The following is a 19047-nucleotide window of genomic DNA, read 5'->3' as shown; positions in this document are numbered from 1 at the left end:
GTGCCACTGTTTGACACCAACTCTTTTGATCCCCTCCAAAGCTAGAGGAAAAGAGTGAGTGAGTTCACCACAAACCACTGGCTTTGGTCTACGGTCGACACAACTCCTTGACTAATTGGTCAAAATATCTTGTGACCACCAACTAGCAAGCACCAAATTGGATGTTCTATCAGCTTCTCCACGTCCTAAAACAGTGAATACTGAATGCTGAGAGGCTTGCTGACTGCCCAAAAAAAAAACCTTGACAAAAAGTTAGTGGGGTAACTAACTAGGAGTAAATTCAATAGTAGACCTTAAAAGAAACTTTAGCAAAGTCATCATAAATGCTCTTCACGTCTCATGTACTATGTTATGGAATGGTCACATTTCTCTTTACATTAAAGCTAGTTCATGTTAAAAAGTTGAGGCCAGTAAGAGTAGTTTCAACTTTCAATATAATTCCACCTTCCCCCACACCCTTGCTGGCCCACTTCTGTACGGAACACCAATCAGAATCTTTAGTTCATCTCAACACCAAAGCATCTCCACTTAGTCACTTACTAGACTTCACATAGGAGGAAAAGTATGGAACTGGTGGTCCTCACACGTACTTACCTTTCTTTTCTTACCTTGGTTCAAGTTTCATACTCTTTCATCTGGCTTCCTCACTCTATTTTGGCCCAACTAGTTTCTCCTCACAGGGATGGAAACTAACAAATGGGAAGGGAAGAGAAGCATTAATGAAGCTGAAGAGGAAGAGGATGAACGTGAAAGTGTTGAAGAGGACAGCAAAAGGAAAAGGGTATTGACTCTCTCTGGTAGGAAGCTAGCTGGTGAAGGGTCGGCACATCCTTCTTGCCAAGTCGATCAGTGCACTGCAAATATGGCAGATGCCAAGCCATACCATCGCCGCCACAAGGTGTGTGAGTTCCATTCAAAGTCTCCAATAGTACTTATTAGTGAACTCCAGCAGCGATTCTGTCAGCAATGTAGCAGGTAAGTAACCCCTATTTTCTGATGAACAACTCTAATTTTATCTGTGCCTTCCGAGTTGTATAGTGGCAATATCTTGGAAACCAATTATGTGCACTCAACCAGTTTTTCTTAGATTAAAGTTACGAGGAACATTAATCAAAACATCAATTAGCCAATAAACAAAGAAGAAGGTAATCTAAGCTTGAGTGCTGATTCATTTTATGCAACATATTGAAATCCTACTATCAAGAACCAATACCAATAGCATACGCAAGAACTAACACATGGAGACACGAAAGTACAACAGCAACAATCAATTTCATACAATATCCTATGCATATCATTTATTTAATCATAAACTTTGTGAAAAAGCAAAACTCAGCCTTTTAAATCGTGATATAACAATGAATCCAGGACACTACTGGATCTTCCAAATTAATCCATTGATATTTCTAGACTATAACTTTGAAATGTGGTTATTAAGACCATGGCTACATCCAATTAAGAGACAGTCAATAACCTCTAGGTTTCCTTGTTATGGAACAAAAGCCAAATCAAGCAATGATGATGACTTCTTCTTAGAATTAGGGCCTGTTTGGATTGACTTAAAAAAAGTAACTTTTAAATCAAAAATAAAAAGTCAAACTAAAATGACTTTTAAGTCAAAAAATAAAAAGTAGGGGGAGACCTACTTTTGGTTTTTGACTTATTTTAAGTCATTCTTGACCTTGCCAAACACTTCTCAACTTATTTTAAGTCATTTTTGACTTATTTTAAGTTATTTTTTATATTTGCCAAACACTTCCAGAAGTCAAAAACTAACTTTAAAAAGTAAGTTTGACCAACTTTTAAGCCAATCCAAACACTCTCTTAGTCTCACTGTCCCAAGGGTTTCTTCAAGTTGAACAATAAAATGTAAATAAATAATGCTAACATGGAGAATAGTCCCTATGGTCTGTGATAGGGCTTCTTGATCGTGCCTTCTTTAGGTAGTAGAAGGTAAGCTGTACTCCAACTGAAATTGTATACAAAAGATTCTTTTGTTTCCTTTGAAGGGAGAGACAAATACTGGTAAGGGAAACAATTAACTTTTTCACATGCAAACAGAGATTATCCTTCAGACAATTTTTTATTCAAAATTCATCCAACTGACAACGAGGTATTCTAAATAAAATTCTACTTCCTATGAAAATATGTAGTGTATCTAATCAGCCAAGAAACTCTAGCTGCTGCCACATCCACAGCCATCTCATGTATTTTCTAATCAGCTGCTTTCAGATTCCCAAGTATAGGAGTATATCATTTTCTAATGAGCAGGGGCAACACAGAGCTTTTAATGAGAATTTTCAATTGTTCGCATGATGAGGTGCAGATTTCACCTGTTAGCAGAGTTTGATGGTGCTAAAAGGAGTTGCCGAAGGCGTTTGGCAGGTCACAATGAGCGCCGCCGTAAAATTACATATGACTCTCATGGAGAAAGTTTGGGCTGAAGCAGCATCAGCATCAATGGCAGCGAAATAACCTACTTTCTGAAGCAAATTACATAAACAAGATGTGGTTTAAGCATGTTCTCTATCTTCTGTCAATTCCAGGATTTGTAAGCAAATTGTTATCTGTGAACTTCAAGTATCTAGCTAATAGTACTTTCATTTCCCTTATGTAAAGGGAAGGACAAAAAGAATGGCACTGTCTGCTAGTATTCGAAAACTGAAATATTTGTAGTATGAATACATATCACATGGTGCTCGAAAGTCTTACATGTTGACATTCCAACTCACTTTATGAGGTTTTTGTTTAAATTTTTCTCTTGTTGTTATAATTCCTGCACTTCCGTAACTTCTTTTTTTGTTTTGATAACCAAGAAATCCCCAAGGGAAAGTGGCGCACAATCCAAAACTTGGTGAATAATGGGTCCGCCATGTACTTTTCTCCATTTAATTACAGGCTTTTGTCTGCGACAGGGTTTGAACTCATGACGTGCGCCTACACCCATCACAACTTGTGCTCTGACCACAAGACCAAAGCCTTTGGGCCCTGTATTTCCAGAAGTTAGGTTCTATGTTTTGAGATGCTTCTTGCCTTATGGGAACAGAACAACTCTCAATGGGTGTTGTAAACATAAATTCTATGAGATAAATAAGTATACATGCCCTGTTAAATTGAGGCATCTTTCAGAGTTTGACCTATCTCAGGTATGTTTGAGTTGGCAAAAATGTGTTTGATTGAGATCAATGTATGATCCAAGAGGTTATAGGCTAAAAGCGTAAGGGCTAATTTGGTATGAGGGTTGAGGGATAACTAATCTCGGGATTAATTTTAGGATGAGTTTATCCCTCATTCCCATGTTTGGTTGGGATAAAATTGCGGGATAACTTATCCTATGAATTGTGATTAGTTATCCCGGGATTGTAGTGTTATTTTTATCCCACATTAAAGGTGGGATATAAATCCTGGGATAACTTGTTTCCCAACCAAACAAGCCCTAAAAGTATTATGGTTTACAATTTTATTTAACTACATCATCAAATATAAATGAGACTGCTAACATACCAAACCAAGGTGAGTGGAACTAAAACAATAAGAACAAACGCCAAATGATCACGATTTCTTTTAAAACAGTAACAATCAAACTTCCAATTGGCCATCAATGGAAAAACAGAGAAACTTATAGGACAAGGCATGTACCAGATATCTTCAAAACTACGTTGACATCTTTTGGAGTTCTTCCCCTTATTAATTTTTAGCCCCTAAAATGACTTGTGTCAGGCCCAAAAGACAGTGTGTTAGAGTATCACTCCTGCATAGATTTTGTATCACATGCTATACTAACATCTACCGAATGATATACCTGAAGGTGTCAAAAATATGCTGAAAGCTCACATGGCGCAAGTTCTTCAAGAGCAAAACAAGTTGCCCTACATAAAAGAATTACTGCAGAGTCTTGTAATGTTGGTCTCCACTCAGTGCCTAAATGTTAACTTTATATCTAAGTACAAAATATTTACTTCTCTTTGCTGCTGCTTACTGGCACAAGATTGTCTAATATTTAAATTTAGGCACATATTAGCTGTATTTTCATATTCACACTGCAAAATCTTGAGGAAAGGAGTTAAATCTTCTAGATTTAAAAGCCTAGAAGATTTAACAGCCCAATCATTTCTTAAGATATTTATGCAGCGGAAGATCATTATTAGAGGAAACATGAACCAAGCTCCAGATATCAGATCTTTCCTTGCAGAAGGAAGGCTGATGATGACCAACAAAGTTGCTAAATGCTAGTTTGAATTACATTTGACAGCGATTAGAATATGCATAATACACCAATTCATGCAATGAGAAGGAGAATTACATTTTTTTAGAAATGGCAAATGTAATGAGGGAGAATTTCATTTAGTAATGCCATCTTTCATAACTGAAAATGTGCAAGACATAACTGTTCTTTTTTTTTTCTTTCTTTTTTTACAAGTAAGATATAACTGTTCTAGACAGGTGTCTATCATCAAGTGGTCCCGCTCATGCAAAAGGCTATCAGTTAGTTCCTTCGATATTAATTCTCTAACCATAGGAAACTTCAATAATATCTGGCAGCTAATCATCTCAATGAAATCTTGAATATATCACCAATTTATGTTTGAACAATGATAACCACACAAATCCTAGCTAAGAAACTAATCTTTGAAGAGAGGAACACCACAGACAGAACCATAAATCTCAGAACTGCAGATGATAAATGAATGTCACTAAAAGACTGATAAAATAAATTAATATCACTAAAAGAAATCAGATGACAGACTAGTAGTAGTACAGCAATGTCATGACAAAAAAATCATGTGGTAACCTTGTCAAGAGCCACTAAAGCTTTAAACCAGCAGCAAGCAGAAGAAATAAGCAGCATCAAAAAAAAATCATTGGTCACGCCTGATCCCCAACAACTTGGCAGACAGTTCCCATGCGACAATAGCCGCTGCATTAGCAGGAAAAGCTCTTACCAGTGTAGGACCTAATCCTGTATAGCATCCTCTAAGTCCAGATCTCCTGTAAATCTACCGAAATGAATTGAATCATGCACTTTCTAGTTTCTAGTATTTCAAATTTCAAAGTGAGATTATGATAAATACCAAATTTAGAACCGAGAAGGGATTTCTCGAATGGTTTTTCTCAGGGGTAGTTTGAATTATCGTCTTTGCTACATCCAATGGCAGAACAGCAGACCAGAACTGAAGAAAAATCAGAAGAATGAATGTAATTACACATGTTACTTCCATATTGAAAGTACAAACAGTATCTTAATCAAGAATAAGTAAGCAGAACCCAAAAGAAATTAACTCCAACCACTAATACTCACTGCTATACCACCAAGACCACCACTCATTAATCCAACTCCAACATCAATCAATTGGGTCGACTCAGATGAAGCACCTTTCAATTGTAGATGCATGAAATATCGTGCATATTCATAGGTACTAAAGAAGACAGCATTGCCCACAGATTCTCTCAGTAAGGTTGCGAGGCCTCCTCGAAACATGCCGGTAAGCTGGAGAGATTCTTTGTCAGTTTTGAAGGCACAGCTTAAGCCTAAATGGAAGCACAGATCAAGAAATTTCTCACCCCTTCTTGTTGAACTGTTTTAAGGGCACACTCACGGGGCCCGCTAAATCTAGTGGACTTCGCTACCATAAAATCAGTGCCCTGAACTTGCATCCTACACTGGAAAACAACATTACAAAGATGGTATTCCAAGTAAAGCAGGAAGTTAGGAACTCTAGCATCACTTACCTTCACCAGTTCTGACGGGCATAGTATGAAGCTGATAATAGCTCCACCAAAGGCTGCTGAAGGAACTATTGCATGAGGCTGGGGCTTACCACCATCTATTTCTCCCTTTAAAAGCAAAAAAGAGATGTTCATGAAATAGTAGTTAGTAGTGACCTGCATCATGTAGTTGCAAAAGCATCTAAACAGCAGATACTAGTTCATTGGTTGCACAAGCAACATATTTTCAACATATTAAAGTGCAATTAATTGAATTTATAAGCAGAATATGTATTAAAAACATAACAAACCTGAAGAAACCGTTTTGTTTGAGAATAAATGCCAAAAGAAAGTGAGCTTTCAAAGGCCATGCCAATGAAGGAAGATGTAGCGCCTCGATAAAGCCCTTTAACCTGTCAGATCAAACCTAGATCAGCACACCAGGACTCTGGGCGATGCCAACAAACAAGCTGTTTCCTCATATCAGTTTTCTTCATACAAGTTGGTTAACCAGAATTTTGTTGTGCATGCAGACACATGTACACACGTGTCTATGTATGTCTGTAAGTATGTGTGCGCAAACATGCATCTCCCAGGCATTATAAATATATAAAGCAGCATGTTACTTTTCAGAGGAAAAAAGGGATTATCCAACAATGAGTACTGGATTGCAAACAACTGAAAAATTCAACATATAATTTTGAGTGTCATGTTCTACAAGCAAAACATCCAAGTAAAGAGATCCGAACTTCCTAGCTAAACAACATTTGAACTAACAGGATAGATAATGGTAGACAGGGATCTGGAAAAAGTTAAGAGTAATACTCCTTCCGTCTGTAATATCCTAGTAGCACAATGCAAACCATTCTTGTACTTCACTCCGCCTGCTTCAGTGTTGTACCTCTGAAGCTTCACCTGACAAATACATGCTAAAATATTTCAAAACTCATAGTTATTCAAAGCTGTTAAATTCGTTAAACTTCATCTCAATAGGGGCACACACAGAACTGCAACCACTAACAACTGATCAAGTATAACCTATATGATATCACACAATCTCAGGTATATCTTTTATATGAGTAAAACAAAATTAGAAGTTTATATGTGCACTATTAGCATATTCAGTATCAAGGATGAACAAATTGATTACAACGAGTGGAAATAAGAATAACGTAATCCACCAATATTGCCTAGCAAAGATGCTGAGTATATTTTTTCTCAATTTCCCAAAATTTACAGAGAAATTGGAAAATGGAATAACGAAAACAGATTTCAATAAATTAAAAAAAAAAAAAAAACTATATATTCCGTCGAAGTAGTATTGAGAACTGAGAAGTGCCTACTGAAGGATTTTCCTCAATATAGGAAAACCTTATCCCAAATGCAATGAACGAGCAATGTTAAAAAGAAGATGGCAAATTGAAAACAGAAATGCACCTTCACAGTATCAAAAGGGTGGCCGGTGATAACAGTGGCAACTCCGGCCATGAGGCCTGCTACATAGTCCTTATAACCGGAACTTCCCTCCATCTCCTATTCTTCTTGCTTGCTCCAACTCAATTGTTAATTCTTTCTCCGAGCAGGCAGCAGCTAACATCGGAGGTATTTATCAGGAGACTGTTTAATTCTTTCTGCTGGGGTTTAAGCTCCAATATTTTGTGGGACGAAGAGTTGCATTGATGTAACGCCGGCGCGTGCGTCACCCAAATCATAAGAATATAACTTGTGCTTTAGGCTGGCACCCCTTTAAAAATAAAATGTAAGTAGTATATTTTTATGTAATAAAATATGTCATTTCTTGGCTATTTAAATAAGGGTAAAATTGGAAGAAAATTATTACTAATGTCTTGTTCATTGTGTGAAGCATTACTTATTTTGATGCAAAACGAAAACATAAAAACATCGCGTATTTTAAAATGAAGTATTATTCCCTCGAATTTTGCACTACATTTAAGATATATCTCATTCATTACTTATTTGTTTTGAACACGCCTTTAACAATAATAATTATTATGAATATTTAGCCACAATATTCATATTAATTGTTGTATAATTTTAAGTCTTGAGAATTCAATTACTAATGTTGAGGTTAAATAGAAAAAAAAAAATTATTTTTTCTTGAAATGTTAAAAGTGATAAGTAAAAGTGAACAAAGAGAGTAATAAATAAAGTATTTATTGTAATACTTATTTAATTTATGTATAGTGTTAATGGACTTGAAAATTTTGAAATGGGTTATTAATATCGAGGGTAATACAAGGGGAAAAATTGTTATTCTCTTGATATGCTATAGTGTGGACAGGTAAAAGTAAAAAAATTATTTTAAATATAGTGCACAAATGAAGTATTTCGACAGTTTTAGCCTGCCATGAAATTGGAGTAAGAGAACATTTGGACCTCCATATTAGAGATGCTCCAGTAAAAACAAATTGAAATGCTCAAATCTCAATGATTTTTGCAGCTAATAGAATTTGTGTCTTTAGCTCAATTAATTATGTTTTCACTGGTTATATCCCAAGTTGCATAAATTCTCCCTTGTGGTAAACAACGTTTTGACATTCCTCAAAGACAAGTAGCAACAAAGTAGTATAAACTATCTCATAACCAAACGCAAGAACACCTCTCCACCAAAATTTGTACCCAAAAAAAGAAAGAATAAATCATCAAACATCATAGCGCAATCGATGTTTATTATACAAGTCTGGCTATAATCTATTTCAATTATTCATCACAAGCTCATGTCTTTACCTCTTCACCCCTGGTTCCACATTCAGGCGACAAACATTTGTAACAACAAAGAATCACGGTATACAATACCAACTTTGGATGATGCTTCTCTGATATACATATGGCTCCAGTCTTTGGTGTATCTTTGTTGTCATGGTCGTTGAGGCATCAACAATGTCACACCTTGTTGCTATGTCTGACTTGCTTGTGAGACTAATGGGACACTGTCATAACTTACTTTGCACAAGTTTATTTGAAAGACCTTCAACCTTGCCAAGTTGAGTTGCACTCTTTAGCATGACCTCCTGGTCAGCTATAAACTTAGCAAACTTAGAGCCCTTTGCATCATTGTTACTATCTCCTCGAGGAAGCATTGGTAGATGAAGAAGAGAGGGGCTTTGCTTAGAAGATAAAGGTGGAGTTAATGCCCACACAGAAGAAAGCTGTTCATCTGGTTTGTCAAGATATTCTAAGGGTGACAGATCCTGCATGTCTGCCAGAAAAAAACAGAAACCATCAGGCATTGGGTTTGTGCTTATCAAGCGTATCAGAAACAAAAAATATATCTCGATATTAAGTTGCAAAACTTATTAAGAGCATTGTGGATCAAAGGTTACTGAAGGTAAGTCCATTATTATCTAAGAATGGAAGTATCAGAAACAGTCTAATAAAGTACCTTCAGCAAACTTGAAGATGGGCTTTAAAGCTGCACATGGAATGCTGAAGTTCAAATGTGGAATGACTGTCCCTCCACCATGTCTAGCATTACTGCATCAAAAAATAAGACTATGAAGACAAAGTTTCAACATGAAATATTTCAATACTTCAATGGATGGTGAGACCTATTGAAAGACCATGATATGTGAAGATCAACATAAATGAGAGGACAAAATAATCTAATTTTCCAAAATCAGATCATTTAAATTAGACGCCATATTTTTTTTTCCTGTATGCAAAGCATACAATTAGCACACATTTTTTGGTAAGTACAATTAACATACAATCAAACAGGAATATTTTTCTTCAAGGACTTTTCAAAGTGCTCCAGAATGCAATGAACCATACTATCATTTTATTGAACTTCAAGAGCAATTACAACTTAAACATGCATAAGCTGGAAAAAAAATATCCACAATTTATAAGCATCCTCAGTAGTCATCCAAAAGTCAATTACCTTGTTACAAGGGCAATCATGTGTCCTTCTGAATTAACAACAGCCCCACCGCTACCACCAGGGTGTACAGCTGCTGTTGTTTCAAGCATTGCCGGAAAATGTCCTCCTAAACATGATTGATCAAGCTGAGGCATCTTCGCTTCAACTACTTTAGCTATTGCACCCACACAGGCAGATGGAAGGAAGTCTATATTATAGGAAAAAGAAAGATAAATTACAAAAGAAAAAAATAACTAAAGAAAGAAAGAATAATGTAGGTATGGAACATATGGCATATACGTTATATGATCATGCTCAAAATGAAAAGGCCTAATAAAATTATTTAAAAGGGCCTAGCAACATGATTTAGTACTGTTGGGTGCACAAAGAAAGACAAACAAACAACAACTACACCTCAGTTTTAAACAAGCTGGAGTCAACTATATGAATCCTCACTATTCCATTTAAGCTCAACTCTTGTCACCATCACACACACAAAGATAATCAATTTCAGAAAATAATGTTCAGCAAAGTCTATGTAGCAAACAAGTTAACCTTATTAAAGAAAAAAGATGGAACACACACGTTTCAACAAACAATAGCAGCATTTGCAACAAACAGCCTGGCTGCTACTAAAATATACTTGAACCCAGCTTGAGTAAGTGAGTTTAGCAGAAATTTCCTACTTCAAAATTCCATTTTTGAAAGCTGATCAATTTTACTTCCTTCCACATTAGATAATAATAACTTGACACTGAAGAATTTTGCCTCTTTTTTTCTTTATGAAGTAAGATGTCATGTCCCTGCGAGGACATCCGATAAGAAAAAATAAAGTAAGATGTCATTACAATAAAGGCAACTGGAAGGTGTCTAGTCATAAAAGCAAAAACCAGAACACTTTTGAAGAAAAAAACATGTCAGCCTCCATTACAAAAAAACTAATACTAGTACCATGGAGCTAACAAAGTCCAAAAAACTGTCAATGCTATTAACAGGGGACTCCACTCCCCAAATCCAGTTTGTGTATATGGCCATTCTTCTGGATGAAGTTCTACGTTAGTGCCTATGGCTTTTATAAGCCCAAGAAAGAAAAACGCCTTCTATTTTCTTCTACCTTTCTCCTTGTTCTACTAGCCCTGTTTGAGCCCCAAAACAGACTTCCTATTCTTAATTTGGCATGTCCAATTTATTTTTTTGATAACCGTGCGTGTCCAGGAAGCTTGTGTGCACCTTGCCTAATTCCACGGGATACCTACTACCTCCCACCAGCAGAGGTACCGGGTAACTCTTTCCACCAAGACTTGGACAGATGGAAAGAAATCACCTAGTAGGGAATTGAACCTGAGAGCTCATGGTTTTCAACTCACCTTCATTGACCACTAACATGGACTACAAATTAAAGTCAGTATCAATAAACAATCCCAAAGTACCCGTCTTAACCTAAAAGATTAACCAGTTTTTCGAGCCCTCTTACTGACCAAACTGGTTATTATTTCTCCATTAAAGGGATACCTCAAGTTCCCTATATGAAGGCTTCATCACAAAATTAGATGGTGACCACCTCATAACTACTCAATCAATCATTGTTTGATCATCATTTCGAGAAGAAGAAACATCATGCATCCAGCAGTAACAAGAATGTGAAACTGATATATATGACCCAATCCTGTAATTGATTTACAACGACACTACCAAACAAATTTTGAACACTAGAAAAGAGGTAGGAGAGAGAAATTCAAGATGAACAAAGTTCTTGTAGAGCATTCTGAAATTTCAGATTGTCATGATGCGTGTGTCCAAATAAAAGTAAAGGCCCAAAATTTTATTTAGACAAGAACATATCCAGACGCAGCTAGGTAAGCAATATTTACCACATCGTGGTCCAAATAGCCCATGTCCAAGAATGTATGCTTTTGATCCAGGTAACGGGCGCATGAAGTCCACAGTAATGGGACAGAGCTCATCTGGAACTAGCTGTAGTTGTAGTAGTGCAACATCCAGAGGTCCTCTGGATACATGAACTACCTCTGCATTTGTCCATACCCAAGGATCCATAAAATCCAAGCGAACACGAATGGTCCTACTGCTGGTGTTTGCCAAGTTAACTCTAAAGCTACCTTGCTCATTGTTAACAAGGAACTGTGGAGTTTTTAGTTCCTTTTGAAGCAAATATTTATTCCTACGGTGAACGGTAAATTTCTCATCCCCTGGATGTTCAGATTGATTAGACGTGGTGAAAACTACATCAGATTTAGTGTTATATCCAGAACCATTTGCAGATGTTTTCCCAAATCTCCACGGCTCTAGAAGATGAGCGTTTGTAAGAAGCAGACCCTTCTTGTTGAGCAAAACTCCAGAAGCCCATGCTCCATCATCAACAGTGATAAGACAGATAGATGTCATTGCCTTCTCAATCAAGGATGGGGGAACAGGACCTGTTAGTAGATGCTCTTGAGAATCATTGGTGGGTCCATCCCGAATATTATTGGAGTGTGATTTCTTTTCAACACTGATTAAGTTTCCATTATTAAAATGGATCTTTCTACCAGTTTGTTGCTCTTCTTGAAGCAGGCTACCACAAGCAGATGTAATAGCTTCCCACGGAATCACCATCTGCCACCCAATGCTTCAATATCAAATTGAGGCAGTATATGTGAAGATAGATCTCAGCAAGAATATAGAGCTCAGTAATAAATGGTTTACCTGAATTTCAGCAGCAGTAGCCTTTTGTCTAAGTGGCCGAGACAGAACACCAATCAGCTCTGCATGTTCCCCTAACACTGGGCTACCTTCCATTCCTGAAACATGAAGCATCGTACCTAATAAAGTACCCAACAATGAAAGAATTAATTAACTAAAGCAGCAAGGTAAAAGCTCAAACCAGGGAGACAACGGATGTCAGCAATCAGCAGTGCTTTATTCAGAGGACTAGGCGGGTAGCTGTTTGCGATGGATCCAACCGATATGCTGTATAACAACAACAACAAAAAACAAATTAGAGCTTTCACAAGGAGATGTAACAAGAATTAAAGAGGAAACTAATCCTTAGCATGATCAGAACTTGGGAGACAAATAATCATCCAACAACATCTCTATGAAGTCCAGAGAGATCCAGACCCTCGAGACTAAGCTTACTCAAGATAAGATGAGCTAAAACATCATTACCACTAGCAACAAGGACCACACCAGTGCTTTGATATTCAAGTCGATTAATGCATAAAAATTAGTAATCATACATTATGATGATGACAACCGAGGATGGAAAAATTACAGAAAATTGTAATTCCAATATGTAGTAGAAAATATACCAAAAACTACCTATTGGAAAAGTGGCTGGGAGACAGGATGCCAAAAGGAGAACCCATAGCCAGAAGAAGATCACCTCTCCTACTCCAGGGAGAGACTTTTAATGGAGGCAGGTCCTGAAAGGAAATACCTAAGCCAGTCATTATCATCAAAAACCAACAAAATGGAGCTTTCAAAAATTACCAGCGAAAAAGGCTCATTCAGCCAAATGCAATGCCATGCTTCATTCACAAGTTTGATGCCACTTAGTGCAGTAAAAGCATGAAACCTCATATGGATTTGAAGGAACTCTGAGAAGAGCAATTCTTGTAGTTGATGTTCCTATCACACTTGGAAGGCTGGACTGCACCTCCACCATTGGAGTTTGACTTGGGAAGGAAATTTGCTCAACCTGAAATTATCAGATGAGAGTTCCAGTTACATGATAATTAATCTACAAAATCAGTCTCAAAAGACCTTTGCCTATAAAAACTAGAAAATTAAGTATCTTTCTCAACAAAAAAAAAAGGAGCCTAGAATTTCAATGCAAATATTGTTTGGACCATCCTAAAGAAAGAGCTAGATTAAGATGGACAGTCAAAGGAACAGAGTTCTTTTCTCATGCCATTTTGCACTTGACATCCTGAGACTCAAATGAGCTCCTTTCCAATAAAACTGTTTGCTTATAAAAATATTAATATGTAACCATAATAGCGTACTGAGTTGAAGTTCAAAAAGTAAATTAATGTTTGGGAAAATTTCCCCAAGTCATTAGATATCAAAGAACGTCACTAACTACATTGTAATTTGTACAAAACCAAATTTTAATTTACTCTACCTGTATTCCAGACAGTTCATACAGTAATACAGATAACCTTTTTAATATAGATCAGATTCATCAAGAACACACCTAGATAATGGTTAGAGTATTGACAAGGCCCCATGAGTGGCTCGACCACATCTATTGATCTGGTTGTACCAATCATCTATAGATGTATAGAAATTATAGTTACATATTTACTCATTTACACAAAAAGGTGCAGAGATTTTTATGGTTACACGTTACAAGTGCCAGAAGAAGGAAACAGCATACCTGTCTGCGCTTAGTGTTAGTAAATGATTGATGAGCATTTCCATAGGCAGCTAGGGACCAACCAACCTCCCATCCATGTTCAATTGAACTAGAAGAACCTTCAATTAGGGACTGGACAGCAGCAGATGACACGGGGATGTCAACCTTCAGCAAGAATACCAGACAGCCAGTATCAAAACCTTTTCACGCTTCATCAGTAATAACATAGTGACAAAGAAGAAGACCACCCATAAAAGTGAACAGTGAACTCATGCCAAAAACTAGGATTGAGTGGTTCAAAACTAGGTACTCCCTCAATTCCATTTTATACAATACTCTTTTCCTTTTTAGTCTATTCCAAAAAGAATGAACCTTTCCATTTGAAGAACTCTTTAACTTTAGACATACCATTTTACCCTTGACGGCATATGCTCTTATAGCTGTAGAAATGTCATGATGTGTTTAAGACCACCAGTTCTAAAAGTCCTTTTGGTATGTGTCAAAATCTTCTCTTGTTTTTTTACTCCATACCTAGTCAAATAATGCCATATAATATGAAATATAGGGAGCATTGATTTATCATTACCGAGACAATGCAAGTTCACGGGCACAAAAAAAACAAATGACATCACACTAGAGTTTAATAATGCAAATAAAAGTCCTATATAAGATAAAATAATGGGTTTTATGATAACCATCATTCAGATTACAAAATTTATCTCAATGTCTTACCACTCTTAGGAGTTCAGCAGGTAGCCAGTTCAAACCCTCCTTGCTAGACTCTTTGAGATCATTCTGCAGTTTTATTTCTCCCTGTGAACCATAGGCAAGGACATCCAATATCAATTTATTATCCACAAACCTAAACAGAAGTTATCCTACAGAGAAAAAAAATTGGTAGGTTCAAATAAATACCTCCCGCAGTATATCAATTTGAGCACCAGGAATCAGCTTGGGCTTATCCTGCAACTGCAAGATGGTAAAACCAAAAAAAAATAAAAAATACATGAAATAACACCAGGAAAATCTTCCATTTTCAACCATTCAAAAATTGTACATATCTAAATTGACAATCTCTGTATTCTTGACATTTTCATTTTGCACTTAATGACATGATCTTATTGGAATCGACATGTGATGTTAAGGACAACTAGATAACTTCTAATATAGTATACATATATTTAATAAGTGTCTCAAAAGTGGTTCACTCTTTATTAAACTGCTTCTCCAATCAAAGATCATCATATAAAATGAGTAGGAGGGAGAATTTATCACTGAAAGAAGACTAAGAATCCAACCTTTGATATGTCACTTCTATCCTGTTGTACGACAAATGGCTCAATAACAGATGCCACAGTTAAAACCAAGACGTGACCTCCAATAGACTGCAACTTGCTTTCACCCTGAATCTGCTCAGACACCGAACCATTAACAAAGGAACTGGGCAAAAGCATCCCAGATGCTGATAGTGTCGTCTTCCCAGAACTACCCACAAAATTACACTCAATTTAACAACTTCCACTTCAGTACATAAAATAAACAACATACAGCTATGCAAAATTACTCACTTGTAAAGGTGAAAAGCATGTTTTCGCATCTTCAGGCCTTTTGGGTCCTTCAAGAACAGTAATTTAAAAAATCAAAACTAAATTGTAAGATAAGCAAAGTGATATAAAATCATATACATGTGTTATATGAATCTTGGCTTAGGAAAAGGGACGCACCGGGCCTTGAATTCTGACCATGACGGCATAATTGCGGGCAACATCAACGACTTCAGGAAGACCCATTAGAAGAAGAATTTTGGGGGTCTGCTAAGTCTACCCCTACTGGGAGCTTAAAGAATTAGAATTGTGGCAAGAATTTGGAGAATCGAAGCATGGTTGCCGGAAGCTATGAGCTGACCAAGGCAACTGGATTGCGGTTCACGAAATTTTAGGACATCGAAATTCGAAACTATCGACTCGGGGTTCATTTAGTACGGTAATGCTAAATTGTCAGAAAATTTGGCCAGAAATTTAAAAAATTTATAATATCTTTTTTATTTTAAAATAAATTAATTTTTTTTCATTTTTTAATTAAAAGATATTAAAGTTAAAAAAGTAAAAATGTTCAAAAGAGTAAAATAACATAAGGTGAAATATGTTATTTTACCATTCTGGCTAAATTTTCTGGCTAAAAGTATTTTTTCCCTTTTTATTTTGTATGTTGCTTAAGAAATTATAAATAAGAAATAATTTTATTAATTTACTCTTTAAATTTTTTTTGGTTATTTTACAAATAAAAATGAACACTTTCAAAATGATTTATACAAGAATAATACAAAAAAAATATTAATTAATATTTTTTTTATTTAATAAGGTGGATAACTAATATGGGACAACTATATTTAATATAATGATAGATTAATATAGGATGGAGGGAGTACTCTACTGTCGGTCCTTTTTTTCGATTCTATTTTCTTTTTCTTTTTAATTTTTTGTTACTCTCTTACTTTTAATTATAACAATTATTAGGGGTATCAAATTGTTAAATCACGTTATAAAAGTTTAGTAGAGGGTGATGGAGATGATGGTGAACATGGGCTTGGAAGTTTTTGTGAACCAGTTTACATGTTGTGATGTTCCTATAGAAGTCATTCAGCAGGATAGAGAGATGAAAAGGAACTTATACATGGTGTTTATTATCATAGAAAATACTTGCTATGATTTTATAAAGATGTTTGGAGGCTAAATGTGTTTGTGTGGAGTATATTAGGAAGATCAAGGACATGTACGATAATGTCAAGACCTGTGTGAGAATAATGAGAAAACTTGAAACACTTTCAAGTTTTGATAGGGGTGCATTAGGGACCGGTCTTTAACCCATTTTTATTTGGTGATAAGTGCATTGAGGCGATAAATTCAAAATGAAGCATCATGATATTATTTGCAAATGGCATAGTTTGATTGACGAGATTCACGAGGAAGTAAAACGCTAAGCTGGAGATTTAGAAAAAAAATTAGAAGCGAAAAGGCTTAGTTGTGACCTTAGACAAAATACATGGAGTATAAATTTAGTGACGTAACACATGAGACAGATATGAAAGTGAAGCTTAATACACAAATTATTTAAAAAAGAGAAAGTTTCAAGTATCTCAGGTCTATAATTCAAGGAAATTGAGAGATTGATGAGGATGTCACTCACCGTATTGATGCAAGGTGGATCGTATTCGGAGTCTTGTGTGATAAGGAGGTATGATTAAAACTCAAAGAAAAATTCTACAGAGTGATAGTTAGACCAACTATATTGTATGAAGCAGAGTGTTTGACCAATCAAGAATATCACGATAAAAGTTGAAGAAAAGGAAATATTGTGATGGATGTATGAGTATACTATGAGAAGTATGATTAGAACTGGGGATTACCCAAAACAAGGTGAGAGTGGCTTTGATGAAGGACAAAATATGAAAAACGAGACTAAGATGGTTTAGACATATGAAGAGGAGATGTTCGGATGCTCAGTGCAGAGGAGGTAGAGATAGATCAAAGAAATCTTAGAAGAGATGATTAGATAGGACATAATGCAATTTCAACTTATTGAGGACATGACTTTAGTCTGAAAGTTGTGGAGGACACAAACGGTAGAATGTTAGTACTTAGTAGATAACAATGTGATATCTTGATATCCGTCCATACTAGTAGTTATAATATTATATTTGTAGCTTTTGGCCACTTTTTTTTTTGGACGGATTTGGACCATTTTTCCTCTTTTGGGTTGAGGGTCTATTGAATACAATCTCATTGTTTCTGAGGTAGAATGTAATGTCTACGTACATTTTGCCTTCCTTAAATTCTAGTTTGTGAAATTAGGCTAGGTATGTTGTTGTTGTTATCTTACTTTTAATCTGTTTATCTTATTTTGATTTAACATAAAATTTAAGAAAATAAATAATTGTTTTGAATTTTTTATGCTTATAAATTAAATATATTTGAAAATTTAATAGTAAAAGATTTCTAAAATATGAACGAGACATTCTGAAAAATAGTAAAGAAAAAAAAAATTAAAACAGAGTGAATATCTTGTTTGGATGTTGGTTATCATCTTGTATCATGAATATTATTAGTTTAAATATAATATTTATTTTGATTATTTTTAAAATTTTATTATATTGTGTTGTATTATTAAGTTCATCATTAGATAATGATGAAAAATCTCATTTTGTGTAGATATCGATTCGATGTGATCGTATCATTACCTTTATTTTTTATTTTTCTTTTCTCTTTACTTGTTATTCAATAATTTTGTTTTATTTTTAATCCTATATTTTTTTTAAGATAATTCTATCTTGTACTTTATTTTTTTTATAGGTTTATTTTTTAAATTATTTATGCGTGATATTATGTAAAAACAGAGAACAATACAATCGATTTAAATGTTATATTAATTAAAACAATATAATACAAGACAATACAAGACAATACAATACAATACAATACAATACAATACAACACAACACAACACAATATAATACCCCCCCCCCCCCCCCCCCATTGGCTTGTTTGCATGCTATAATTTTTTATATATATAAAGTACCATGTTATATTGCTGCATTATATTTTATAAATACAACATTAAAAAAATATAATTAGATTTATTAGATAATAAACAAGACAAAATGAGAAGAAAAAACAAAGATAACAATGCAAAGAAATTATATTTACCCCCCTATTTTGAGAAATTGTTCATATTTACCCTCGATTTTATTTTCGAGTTATATCTACCCTCGTTATTATACTTTGGAGGTCATATTACTTTTTCTCAAAATTATATTTTGCACAAATATACCCTTCCCTAATAGACACAATGGTACAAACAAAGTATAGTGGTAGATTTGATAATTTCTTGAAGTACAGGGACAAATTTGCAGTCGTGGATAATTTTTTCTTATTTATATTTCATGGTATATTTATTCACATAAAATCATTGAGATGAAAAATAAATAATAAAAAAGTTATATGAGCTATCTTTTATTAAATTAATAAAAAAATATACCGATGAGCCATGTAATAAACCGTGTGCCAAAAACATTTATACTATTTATTTTATTATGTCGTCTAGTAAT

The 19047-nt window shown here is 35.1% G+C and overlaps 4 protein-coding genes across 6 annotated transcripts in view; 1 reads left to right on the top strand and 3 right to left on the bottom strand.

Annotated features, from left to right (window-relative positions):
• The window catches only part of LOC125822764 (protein NUCLEAR FUSION DEFECTIVE 6, mitochondrial-like), a 286093-nt gene that overhangs the window by 18926 nt on the left and 248120 nt on the right, over nucleotides 1-19047 (bottom strand). The window lies entirely within an intron of this gene.
• On the top strand, nucleotides 444-2753 carry LOC125822754 (squamosa promoter-binding protein 1-like). Its single transcript, XM_049502193.1, has 3 exons — nucleotides 444-586; nucleotides 681-975; nucleotides 2327-2753. Exons 1-3 carry the CDS (start codon nucleotides 565-567, stop codon nucleotides 2442-2444), a joined length of 435 nt encoding a protein of 144 aa, XP_049358150.1. The 5' UTR covers nucleotides 444-564; the 3' UTR covers nucleotides 2445-2753.
• Nucleotides 4654-7435, bottom strand: LOC125822720 (mitochondrial arginine transporter BAC1-like). 3 transcript variants are annotated; one of them, XM_049502157.1, is made up of 8 exons: nucleotides 7144-7382; nucleotides 6532-6621; nucleotides 6018-6119; nucleotides 5731-5835; nucleotides 5563-5661; nucleotides 5300-5488; nucleotides 5073-5171; nucleotides 4654-4997 (listed from the first exon to the last, which is right to left on the bottom strand). In XM_049502157.1, the coding sequence occupies exons 1-8, from the start codon at nucleotides 7234-7236 to the stop codon at nucleotides 4860-4862; spliced, it is 915 nt and encodes a 304-aa protein (XP_049358114.1). In that variant the 5' UTR covers nucleotides 7237-7382; the 3' UTR covers nucleotides 4654-4859. The 3 variants fall into 3 exon arrangements, with proteins under 3 accessions (XP_049358114.1, XP_049358115.1, XP_049358113.1); XM_049502158.1 differs by having other exon boundaries at nucleotides 4654-4989; XM_049502156.1 differs by having other exon boundaries at nucleotides 5563-5835; nucleotides 7144-7435.
• Nucleotides 8280-15913, bottom strand: LOC125822689 (glyoxysomal processing protease, glyoxysomal). Its single transcript, XM_049502120.1, has 14 exons — nucleotides 15668-15913; nucleotides 15512-15558; nucleotides 15242-15428; nucleotides 14859-14906; nucleotides 14676-14756; nucleotides 13965-14108; nucleotides 13161-13283; nucleotides 12905-13008; nucleotides 12468-12553; nucleotides 12290-12384; nucleotides 11458-12199; nucleotides 9608-9794; nucleotides 9110-9201; nucleotides 8280-8926 (listed from the first exon to the last, which is right to left on the bottom strand). Exons 1-14 carry the CDS (start codon nucleotides 15731-15733, stop codon nucleotides 8661-8663), a joined length of 2268 nt encoding a protein of 755 aa, XP_049358077.1. The 5' UTR covers nucleotides 15734-15913; the 3' UTR covers nucleotides 8280-8660.

The sequence above is a fragment of the Solanum verrucosum genome, unplaced genomic scaffold, assembly GCF_900185275.1.
Source record: "Solanum verrucosum unplaced genomic scaffold, falcon-dt-bn FXZP01000103.1, whole genome shotgun sequence".
NCBI classification, from domain to species: domain Eukaryota; kingdom Viridiplantae; phylum Streptophyta; class Magnoliopsida; order Solanales; family Solanaceae; genus Solanum; species Solanum verrucosum.
The sequence above is the reverse complement of the archived record's forward strand: the minus strand, read 5'-3'. Positions and strand labels throughout refer to the sequence as shown.